This window comes from Synchiropus splendidus, chromosome 2 (assembly GCF_027744825.2).
Source record: "Synchiropus splendidus isolate RoL2022-P1 chromosome 2, RoL_Sspl_1.0, whole genome shotgun sequence".
Taxonomy (NCBI): domain Eukaryota; kingdom Metazoa; phylum Chordata; class Actinopteri; order Syngnathiformes; family Callionymidae; genus Synchiropus; species Synchiropus splendidus.
In genome coordinates, this window is record NC_071335.1 from 22078541 (window position 1) to 22090815 (window position 12275).

The window sequence follows — 12275 nt, forward strand, 5'->3', positions numbered from 1 at the left end:
TCTATGCAGCAGACCGGATTGATAAAGATAAAAACGTTTTTTTCTCTCGGGTACATAGAAGCGTAATTCGGAAACACGTTTTAGACCAACACGAAAGTGATGAAGGGTGTTTAAATGCGAGATTACACGTCTTTCTGTATACAATCTAATCTGTTTACACAGTCTTGGGCCCCAGACAGTGAAGTTTTAGTGGCTTGTTCATTATATTTGTTGGCTCTTGATTCGTCCTTCCTATCCACCATTTTATTTTTGTCTCACTGAATGCGCAAAGAATGCGGATAATTCACCAAACTGACTTAAAAAAAGAGACACAAGATACAACTGACTGATCTGTATGCACTTGGTAATTTATTCTGACACAAAATACACAGTTTAATTTGATCAAAGTAGCACAGATGTGAGTATCCAACACATTAAAACAACATCTGGTTGTAAGTTGTGGAAGTAGTCACACAATCTTGAGAACTAAAAAGGCGACAACACAGATGTACAGAACTAGATTTTCTATCAAGTAGTTCTATTCAAACACCACTATGGTTTAAAATGAACCGAACTGTTATGGTGATATAGATATATGAATATTCATATGAAAACACACAACGACAATAATAACATTTAGACTCAAAATAAGCGACATTCATTTTAACACTGCAGTAACAGCACGTCACACTGTTGAACTCTCCAAACGCCGTCACAGTTACTTCTAATGTAAGCCACATCTTTACATTTATGTACAGTTAGTAAACCCTAGTGTCTCAGAGGGGACAAAATAAAAACATATTTTCTCTGGAGACGAACAGTCATGAATGATCCTGAATCTTCGTATGGTCTTCTTTTGTACCTGTCATACAACTGTCAAAGTTAGTACAAATATAGTTCATTGTGAATCAAACATTTTTGCTGTCAAAATTGATAACAGTCTTATATCAGTCCTTGGCCTAGATTGGCATTGAGTTTGGGCTTTCTCCACGAAATATCAAACACTTCATCTATGAGACAAATGAAGCACCTACCACTGACAAAACTGCTAACCCAATATGAAAGTAGAACCCACTTCGGGTGATAAGAGCTCAGCGCCGCTGAAATGAAGGTCAATAAATATAATCCAGGATGATTATACCAGCATCCATTTAGTGTTTAACTCTGATTCTGTGCTTTTGATGATCACTTTTAAAGTTCAAAATAATGGCTTTGGTTTGTCCAAAATAAAACCTACTTTGGATAAAGTAAAGTGGAAGCAGCCAGCTCTCTGCATTTGACGCTTTAGCTGGCAATGCTACTGATGCCAACAGGTTAAACTCACTATATCAAAACATATTGCCCGCAATTTAATTCCGTAATGCCAAATACAAATGGTGCTTTAATAAACTCCACTCCACTTTCCCAGTCCACTCCAACAGTCGATGCTTTTTTGTCAGATCAGCATATTTATGGGACTAAATACTGATGGAACCTTTGGTAATACTTTTCCTATTAGAGTTGAGTTGAATGCCTTGTTGTTGTTGTTTTGCCGGACATAAGTTATTTCTTGTCTTTTTCTTTTGGCACCAGTTTTAAATATTGTGCAGGAGAGAAATGTAGTACTTTTTAAATAGATTAAAGATCGCTTTTATTTACAATACTATAATAATATTTCCAGTTATTCTAATAGTAGTCATGATCTCTGAGTCAAATAAATATAAAAGAACCTACGTAAGATAAAACCACAAAAGTTTCAACCTACAGGCGTTTCAAAAGCTGCCTCATACAATCACGGGCGACTGCCCAGCACAGCTCTTCAGCCAGCCGAGGTAAAAGATTTATTCACAACAGTTTGATTTCCTACCAACTGCAGAAGGAAAGAAAAGTGTGAATACTATTGCTAAATACACTTTTTGCATGTTTTACTTGAGAAATGCTAGATCAATAAAAACAGAGAGCACGAAACACACACACATAGCAGCGATCAACAGTCTAACTTCTTTTTTGTTTTCGTCGAGGCACCACAGACCTTAAGAACAAGAAGTGCTTGTTAGAAGGTTGAACCTCAGTTTAGACCAGAGGATGCTTTGCGAGGACAGATGTGTTGCTTGCGGAGATATGAACGTGGAGGTTGTGAACCAGCTCACATTCAGACTGCCCTGCCTCTAAGTCCATATGAAGTTTTCCCCTCATGAGTCAGAAAAAAAACAAATATGGGCCTATATGTTTGGACTTTGCTGTTGAGTACATGGGACGACCAAGCACCAGAGAGACTGTAAAGACGAACCACAACACCCATAAGAAGGCGCTCTAGTGTTGTGAGCAAGTTGGTTCCCAGAAAACTGCTAAGTGAATGTGGTGTCAGAAGTGGGATGAAGTACCGTTAAAAACCTCAGTGAGCAGGACCCGAGCAAAGGTGAATGAACCAAACCTACCAGAGGCCAAGCATTTGTGGGAATTTCCATGGCCTGAGTTTAGGACTTGGTTGAGGTATGTACAAATGGTCTAAGCAGTGGAGGTCAGAGGTCACTCCAGGTTTATGTTCCAAACCTGTGGGCCGGATCAACACAACAGAACACTGGAAAGGCCCTCCATAGATGTGTCGACCTGGTCAGACATGGCTTCTGAAACTGCTTAAACATAAAGTGGGCTATTTTTGTTAATGTGGGGTCACTGACACGGCTTAACAACACACCGTCCCACTTCCGCAAAAAGACAAGAATTAGTTCAGACTTGGAGCTGTGGTCCGTTACGTCCCAAACCCAGCAAATGTTTGCCATGCCTCTTATAGACTGACAGAAAGACCGTTGACTGCGTCGACATCCAAATTCAACTCAGCCACAGTCACCACCTGAGCATTTTACCCATCGCACTCCAGGAACACATTTATGATATGAATTGTTCTACTACAAAAGATCTACAATCAAATATAAAAGCTCCATCTTAAGCCAAGATATTGGTATAAATGTCTACGAAAGATTTATCACTTCAACGAACACCAGGCACGTGATAAATTCGATGAGAAAAAGATCACTTGGACGAACAACAGGCACGTGATTAATCCATTCAGAAACAGATGGATGAGTGAATTCTCATGACACTTGCTTCATGCGGCTGTTTGGTAAAGACTACCGAAAGGTAAAGATTCACCCAAAGACTCGCTCTGGTGACTCGCTGCGACGACCTCCCGCGTCACAGCAAGAACAACAGCAGCCCCCTGATTTCTTAATAGCCAAAACCACTACAATGCTAACCACCCGACATCCAAGGGCCGTAGTTTCCGGGGCACTTCTTCATCTATTTACACTCAATATACATTCATAACATTCTAACGGTTAACAGTACATCCATGGCTAAGTCGAACTGAGCAACTGAAATGAAACTGTCATTCAGTTTTCAATAAAGTGTGTCATATAACAGTCTTCAATGAAAAGGTACGACCAAGAGGTGATTTTAGTCACCAACTGCAACCCTTCTTTAAGGAAGAAACAAGACGCTTAAAAATGCCGGCAGGCAAAAGATAAAAATGATTCATCACGGAGCTGTGAATGTTTCATGAGAGTTGAAACTTTTGACTGAAGGCAGGTCACACAAATATTCAGCAATAAATAAATAAACCTTTTTTTTCCCTAAAACAGGCTGCAGAATAAATGTGTTCTTAAGATACTTTCGTACAGAAGAAGCTGCTACACACCAGGCCGGAACACAGAGAGACAGCTGCATCGTAAAGTGCGTTACGTTGAACTCCAAATAGTAGTCGTCATCCCCAATACGTTTGAGCAGAGAGGAGGAGTTGAGCGCAGAGCTAGGATGATGGCGGTAATCTGGGTTTAATCTCAGAAAACAAGAGGCTGTCTTTATTTAGATTTTAGGAGCAATATTCATCCAATTTCAGTTCCTCCACAGCATTCAGTCCAGATCCCTCCAAGACTTTACTTCAGTGAATTCCCACCTACTAGTCTTGATCTACAAATGCTGCTCAGCAAAGACCCTTGTTCTGCAGTAGCCGTTCACTCCACGGCGACGAAGGCTTCGCTGCTCCTCTTGCTGAAGCTGGAGGTTGAAGGGATGAAGCCGTGTTGTCCGGGTGACAAAGCAGCAGCTGCAGCTCGACTGTTTTCCTTCTCGGCCTCTTTTTCCGCATCTCTCTTCACGTGACAGCGGCAGACCTCGATACCCGAATCCCCGGTCAGACATCGATGTCGAAAGTGGTCCTCTTCCTCGTCCTCTTCGTCGTACTCGTTCCTGCCGAGCAGTACGACTGACATGTTGGAGGAGTAGCTCGCTTGGTTAGGAGGAGATGGAGTGCCTTCTTTTTGTTTCCGTGCTAAAGCGCCGAGTGGATCTGGGAAAGCCGGGGTTTGGACTTGCGTACCGGGAAGGGCCGAGAGCAGAACGTGCGGTGAAAGAGGCAGGCGATGATGAGAGGTATTGAGAGGCGGCAGCGGGAGCGTGAGAGGAGGCGTTGTGGTTGAAACCTCTCTGCTGCCGCTGTAAGAGGTTTTTGGTATGAACTCTGACGCCGATCGAACATCACAGAGGACTTGGGGCTGGGATGGGCGTCCAGAGGTGAAGCAAACGGCCAACGATGGGAAGACAGCGCTGTCGCCCCCTGTTGGGCTGGGTGAGGACACATGGCTGCTGTTGCACGTCTCGTCTGTGACCTGAACAGAGAAGGAGGTGCTGCAGGGGGAGCTGAGGGAGCAGGAGTCGCAGGAGCAGCTGGTGAAGTTGTCAGAGCTCTGGGAGGAGGCCAGGGTACTGGGCGCCAGGTAGGGAGGGCAGTGGTGATGTGGGTGAGAGCAGCAGGGGTCAGGAACGGCTCCCCCCCGCAGAGCAAAAACAGAGCTGTAGGGAGGAGGTGGTGTCTCTGGCTGAGCCGCCACCTCTTCATATGAGGGCAACTTGAGGGAAGATAGGAAACCTGAGGCAAAAAAAACAAGACGCACCCCAGAGGTACTTCAGTTCAACCGGTCTGCCAATGAAAATGACTGAAAGCGTTTGACAGACAGGAAGATGACTCTTGGCAGGACACGTCAGTGTTAAGTAAAGCATGCAAACAGACTGGAACTCAAACATTGTAAAGCCACATACTGAGGTCCAACATGGAGGGCGGGTAGTTGCTGGCGCCATTATACGCAATCAGATTGATTTCTCTTTGTCTTTGCTGCTGCTGAATCCTCAGTTTGGCCCGGCGATGACGGAAAGCACAGAGACAAATGAACAGGATCAGCACCGTCCACAGCAGCCAGAACCCTGCAGCCAGGGAGCAGATGCAATATGTTTATTTTGTTCACATAAACACAGGTCAAACTCAAATTCCAGGTATCATCAAAGGCTGAATCAAGCCGCGACCACTATGCACTGCAACAGTTGAAGTGTGTGAGTTTCTATGGAATCTGATTTGGGTCAATAATAAACAAGCAAAAGTTTGTACATTGCAAATTGAGAACTGCAAACAAAAAAATGATCAAAAGTTACAAGGAAGATTTTCATTGAAAGTAACGTTTCTTTAAAAATATATACATATTTTGTTGTTTGTGTCAAATTTTTACTTTGCAAAGTAAAACATTTTGCTCAATTATTATTGACCCAAATCGGATTTCCATACATGTCACCGTTTCCCAAATGATAAGGTAGTTTGAAAGTTAGCCACTAGAGGGGAGCCAATGAACGCAAATAAAAATTAAAAAAAACTATTGAGCACAGTTAAAATGCTTGTCACCTACTTGCACCACATTCGAGATGGGACATGAGAATGAACGCAGCAAAACATGAACAAAATAAAACACGGACCACGTGTCAACATCTGTCCATGTCATTTATAACAAAATTATAAACCATGAAATTATTTAACTCGGGCATGTTTTCAGGAAATATCGGAGTTATGCAACGTCTTCTTGCAGACTGATGTAACATTTGGAGATCAGTAACTCACACCAGAGCTCGTAGTAGTAGGTGCAGCAGCCACTCTCCCCGCAGCAGTGTCCCGTCTCACAGAGGTAACCAGGGTCGTTGTCTACACCAGGGCAGTATTTGGAACTGGCCACCACCTGCTGGACCATTCAGACACTTAGGAATGTCAAGTTTAGGCTGGTGAAATGTAAGATTCAAAATGTATTAAGTAAACTATCTATCTATCTATCTATCTATCTATCTATCTATCTATCTATCTATCTATCTATCTATCTATCTATCTATCTATCTATCTATCTATCTATCTATCTATCTGTCTGTCTATCTATCTGTCTATCTATCTATCTATCTATCTATCTATCTATCTATTCCATCATCCATCCATCCATCCATCCATCCATCCATCCATCTAACTATTTATGCTTAACCAGGTCACACCTCATTAACTGCACGAATGCCAGCGTCCTTTGTAGGAGTCGCCATCTGTGGAAGAAAAAAAACTTGTTTACTTGTAGTTTCAAAGAAATGTTCTTCACTACAAAGCACGAGTCACATAGGATCTACACACAACAGTGTGCAGGCTGACTCGTTACTATGGCAACTACTATGTGCTGAAGCAGATCTTAACACCACACAACTATTTTTAATCAACACATGGAGACAAGCGAGGGAAAAAGAGCCGATTTCCTTACAGTGACAGCTTTGCTCCGACCCAGTTCGATCAGAGACATGGTCATCTGAAAAACAACGCAAGGAAAATGCACAACAGATGAGAAAGTATAAGTGTTGTTTTTACAAGTCTTGTATTTATTTTCTATCTATCTTCTATCCCCATGAGTTCACACCGAACACTGTGACATGCTCCAAGGAAACTTGTTTCCCTCAGTAGAGGTGTGAAGGTCTAGCATCTTTTCAAACACCCACGTGTTTGAGGGACAAGATGATCAATTCAAAGAGTTGCTGTCTTTGTTGTTGTACCCGATTCCTCACTTCCTTCATGCCACCTGACTGAGGGGGGCGAACAACAGTGTCACTGGAGAAGTACAATGTGTGAACACCTGTCTCCTCTGCAGACGTGGCCCTGAACATAAAGAGAACAGACGGGACACAGGAAGCTGCCTGGATCCTGACATGCATCTCTGTGGTCCCACTCTCTTCATCTGTCATGAATATTTTATTAAATATAGCCAGCCAGCAGGTGATGAAACTGAATTTTAATTTTAGTGGAACCCTGTGGTGTGAGTTAAGAGGAAAACATCATGCGACTTTAACACATTCAACATATTGACCATATGAATATTACATTTTATGGAGAATGTGTACCTGAATATTCTTGGATATATTTTCAATATTTTTTTCCACAAAAAACTTTATCCATTAGTGAGCTATCTTATTTAAAGGATAAAATTTACAAGTACTTAAATATTGTCTGGCATTCCTTGACATTTAAAAGGTCATATATTTTTATTAACATATGGATCATGAAAAAATATGATCTTTATATTAAATTAATATTTTGCTTACCTTGACATGTCATGTAAAAGAAATAATAAATTAAGTGTAAAAAATAAATAAATAAAGCAACCAGATTACTACTACTACAACAACTACTACTTCTACTACTACTACTAATAATAATAATAGTAATAATAATAATAACAAGAACAACGTTTTGTGATTTGATACGATACATTTCAGACATTTAGAAAAGGAAACTTTGATTGTTGATCACAGATATTTTTTTAATTTAATCTGAGGCTACACAAATCGAAATACAATCATTTGGATTAATACTTTGGATTAATATCCCCAAATCTACTTGGGATGTGTTTTGGAAGTTGACATTTTTCACTAGAATGACGCTCAACGATTACACGAAGCAACTAAAGTACTACCGTCAGTGAAGCGCCACGAATTCTCACAGATGCCAAACTACCAACACACCGTTTTAATAGCAGCAGTGTAGGCGGAAGTGTAGTAAATGTGGAGCAGGTGAATCTCAACACAACCTCAGTAAAATGCACAAGAAGTCAGCAAACTCGAGTGCTACACAGAGTTCAGTTTTTTAAAGGCTTTGACAATAAATATCTTAAGCTGTAATATATCATGGGTGAAAAACACAAATTCAGAGCTGAAAAAAAAGCCTTTAATATAAAGATAAAACGTGAAAAGCATGCAGATTATGATACGGCGACGTGAAAAAAGCTGATTCTCCGGGTCACTGATGTACAAGTATCATGGGACAGTGTAATTACTAAGTAGTAATCGTGTCCTTCCCAAGTTTTAAAATGGAGTCACTGCCACAGACTCTCACGCATCCAGCACACATGTGATGAAAGGGTGGCATGAGTCTGCTTTGTCAACAGTGGAGACCCGAAGGCAGCATGGTACGTCAAGTGTGTGTAGGCGTGTGCGCGTGTATTTACCTCCTCAGCCTTCAGCCCGAGGCAGAACGTCAAGGTTTTGTCCGGATCCATGGCAAATATCAGTTTGAGATCAGAAGTGAGACATGGTTACTCTGATCCCCCATCACTGCTGTCCCACACTGAAGACGCGGTGGGCTGCGGAGCCGCCATTCCCCTGGACGGTCGCCCCCCGACTCGCCAGCCTCCCTCGCTGTGTGGACGGATGGACCCGCCTCGTTCAGCCGCGAGGTCGAGGTTGTTGCCGACAGGATTTTTCCTTCACAATATGTCAAGACGACGTATGACTCCGGCCGAGGAGGGTCGGGGCTGCCTATGATGTCACGCCTCTCCAGCCCCCAAACTACTAGGATGAAGCGCAGGGGCGGTGATTGGCCGGAGCTCCCAGCAACAGTCGGTTACAGCTCCACGCTGCTGACTTGCTCTCGGCCGAACTCAATGCAAAATATCAATCATTCGTATTACTCTCAATGAATGTGACCCAAAACGCACAGCTAGAATGAATAGCCATTCAGCGACATTTCATTAAAATTCGGTCGAAATCGGCGAGGTATTTCTGACGTTTTAATGAATATTAATGTGGAAGCATCTTGAAGTTCAAGTAAAGGCGCGTCCGATGTCTGACTCGCAAGCCATTTGCGGCCCATCATCTGATTTCACGGTCCCTGCGGCCATCCTCTTAAAACGTATGTAGTTTGTATTTGCCAACCACAGAAACAAACACAAAATAATAAATTCCCAGGATTCCTAGTCAGTCAAATGGAAATGTTTACTAGATTAGATGCTAACTTAATTCTAGAGGGAAAATCAAATTTGTTGTTGATAAAAACTTTATGTTTTAAACTCTGGATCAGGATAACTGAACATTAATAAAGCGTAAAAGTCATGTCATTTAGCTATTAGTAATCTCAATCGCCACAACGCTTACACGTCTGATTAAATCTCAAATAAATAAATGATACATAAATGTGTCCGGGGAAATCGAATGTGTCCACTGGACTGACTCTGTCTCTCAGGAGCCCTGGGAATGTTTTAACATGACCCTAAAATTGAGGGAGGCTGTAAATCCAACTCTGGGCCTCTTTGATTTTGGCTGGTGTAAATACAACCCACCCTCCATAATGGATGGAAGGATGGGCTGTGCAATCGAGCTCATTTTTTTAAAGCTTGAAATTGAAGATAGAAAGCAAAACATAGCAAGAGTCTGAAGGCAAGATATATTGATGCTAAAAAAAATAGTAACTTTGGAGACATTCTTTGTAGTATATTCATAGTATATATGTAGAGCACAAGACAAAAAACACAGAATAAGTTGTAGCATAAACCATCCCGTTCTGTGGTGGGCAGGAAGTCATATGACTCTTTTATCCACTAGAAGGCAGCAGACCCCAGTGTTTCACCAACCAGCCTGCAGGCCTCAGCCATCCACTGCTTTCGCACACACATTTACGACGCGCGTCTCGTTTCTCGCAACCAAACCACTTAGTAAAGCCAATGCAAAAGTTGTGTTTCAGTTTCATGCTCACTGTCAATCACTTTCTGACCTTGCACAACAGCTTTCATCTGAATCTGAGGGATGGAGCTCAGCACCTTGGTATCTGAGGCCATGACACTCCGTGTCATGTGGTCATCTGCATCCCAAACAAAGAGATCAATCTCTATTTTCTTTCTACGGCGTGTCTACTGCTGTCTACAACAACATTTCCTGTCAAGAGTTAAACTTTCCTCTGGGGAGTTCCATCAGAAAAACACAGCGAAATGCAAGCAACCACAAGCACAAACCTGTTCATAGTATTGTTTTGTTTTCGACTGTCAAATCCATCAATAGAAATACAAAAATATATACTTTTAAAAGTATGAATTTTACAGTGGAGAAGTGAAATAAAGGATAAAGCGTGAAACCCAGTTGATTTATCATCATTTAGACTGTAAAGACGGCAGCAGGACGTGGCACTTGTTGATGTCCTCTGATGACATGTCACTTGCACAACACACACACTGCTGTATTGTGCTTCACTGAAACTCCTCAGGTCACGTGTGGAGCTCCAGCAAGACAACAACTCACACAATTGTTACAGTCTGACAGCACAAAGATGACAGACCAGCAGTTGTTTGGAGAAGGATTAGACGCAGCTCGGCCTGAGATCAGGACCTCAGACTCTGACGCAGCTGTCAAAATGAAAGAGCCAGGAATGTTTCTTGCAGCTCCACGGTGGCTTGTGGTCCCCCAAGAATTCAAGAAGCTTCCTGTTGACTCTATGTATTTCTGGTAATTAATTTGTGTTTCATTTGACCTCTATATATGTAAATGATGATATGATGATATTTTATATCTTTATATAATAATGTAGCAAGCAGATGGTTGATGGGATAGAGGAGGGTCAGGGGATGTGGTATTTTTACATTAGCTGAGTTGGTCAAACACGTAGACAGTTGATAAATATATGGACGAATGTATAAAATATTAATTGAATTATAGAAACAGAATAATATATACAGAAATATATACAAAATACATAAATAATAGAAATAGAAACACACACACACATATATATATACATATATATATATATATATTCAGAATAATTGCTGCGGTCAGCAGATGGATGGATGGAAGAATGGATGGAGGGGTGGCTGATCTGTTTTTAGATTAGAGGAGGTGAGTGGACTGACAAATAAACAGATAGCCATGAAAAGATCAGTCACATTCAATGAACTAGCCCCATTTTAACATGTTTTTGTAAATGATGCCGACGATTCAGGGAACGAAACCTTGGAAAGTCTGAGGTTTGCTAACGCAGGAGCTGACGCTGGACTTGGAAGTCCGAACCAAAAAAACACGAGAAACCTGAGGGGACCCTCACGGTCAGACGGGAAGTAAGAACCAGAAAAACAGATGAGCTTTACTACACCGCGACAGAGGAAGCCCGCTCAGAAGCAGAAATGCTGGTTGTGCTTCCTCATCTTTCGTGAGTTCAATGACACAGGGTCCGACCGTGTTTGCAGCGGCAGCGTGTTCTCAATAGTTGACATTTTTGTCATTGTTCAAGAGGATGGATTGTCTCCTCAAGGAAATGAGGTTGCAGGGTTCTGGGCCGTGCTTAAGGATCGGTCCTCCTTACCCAAGTCAGGCCTCATCCAGATAATGTTTGGGTCATAGATCATACAATATGGTTCACCTTCAGATTCCACAGCACTGTTGAGGTGCCAAGTGCTGAACCTCAAAGAAAGAAATATAGAGATAAAGTTGCCCTTTACAGCAGTATAAAATCCTATAACAAGCTCTGAATTGAGCAGGTAATGCCCAAGGCTGCAGTGCTCAGGACCCCGGACAAGACACACCCAGCAGAGAAATAAAATAAGCTCACCTCTACAGATGCTTTCAGGAGGTTCATTTTTCTCATGAGTTTGAGATATTAAAAGCAGATAATCTGTGTGAGCAATTTGCTAAATGCAGGATACGACTCAACATAATTATTTATTTGGATCCATCGGCCTCTATCCCTCGCAGCCGTTCAGCCTGTTTGGTCGACAGGATGAAAGCCTGTCTGAGGTTGAGACATTGTGCAAACAAAATTAAACTTTCTATAATTTCTAAATAAACCTTCAGCCACTTGTTGCTTTCTCATTAAAATCCAAGACTCATTTTCCCGTCCTCTACCTCATCAGTCCTTTTTCCCTGAGACACAGTGACCTACTTCCAGTTCCTTCCTCTCGCAAAGAAAAAAAAGCAGAGTGGAAATGTTCACGCAAACGGCTAGAGTTTCTTGTTTTTGCAGCCACTTGGCAGAGCAGGCGCACTCCGCCTATACAATAACCCCCTTCGCTTATTCAAGCCTTTTCTTCACATGACCCGGGGACGTGTACTGTTGGAGAGTGGGAGTGGATAGGGATCTTTGCCATGAGTCATTACCCGGGGACCCCGAGCACTCAGCTGTACCCCTCCTCTGCATGCAAGGAATGCTGGCTGGATGT

General features: G+C 42.1%; 1 protein-coding gene across 2 annotated transcripts; it reads right to left on the reverse strand.

Moving 5' to 3' along the window:
- Positions 1-343: 343 nt before the first annotated feature.
- LOC128754990 (uncharacterized) lies at positions 344-8656 on the reverse strand. 2 transcript variants are annotated; one of them, XM_053858050.1, is made up of 6 exons: positions 8304-8656; positions 6570-6614; positions 6316-6360; positions 5900-6017; positions 5056-5217; positions 344-4885 (listed from the first exon to the last, which is right to left on the reverse strand). In XM_053858050.1, the coding sequence occupies exons 1-6, from the start codon at positions 8352-8354 to the stop codon at positions 3972-3974; spliced, it is 1335 nt and encodes a 444-aa protein (XP_053714025.1). In that variant the 5' UTR covers positions 8355-8656; the 3' UTR covers positions 344-3971. The 2 variants fall into 2 exon arrangements, with proteins under 2 accessions (XP_053714025.1, XP_053714026.1); XM_053858051.1 differs by having other exon boundaries at positions 5900-6014; positions 8304-8655.
- Positions 8657-12275: the final 3619 nt, after the last annotated feature.

Coding starts and splice junctions, on each gene's coding strand:
- LOC128754990 (XM_053858050.1), bottom strand. CDS start 8,354: ATGGATCCGGACAAAACCTTGACGTTCTGCCTCGGGCTGAAGGCTGAG. Junction 6,361..6,569: donor GTCGGAGCAAAGCTGTCACT/GTAAGGAAATCG, acceptor TTTCTTCCACAG/ATGGCGACTCCTACAAAGGA. Junction 6,018..6,315: donor GCATTCGTGCAGTTAATGAG/GTGTGACCTGGT, acceptor TGAATGGTCCAG/CAGGTGGTGGCCAGTTCCAA.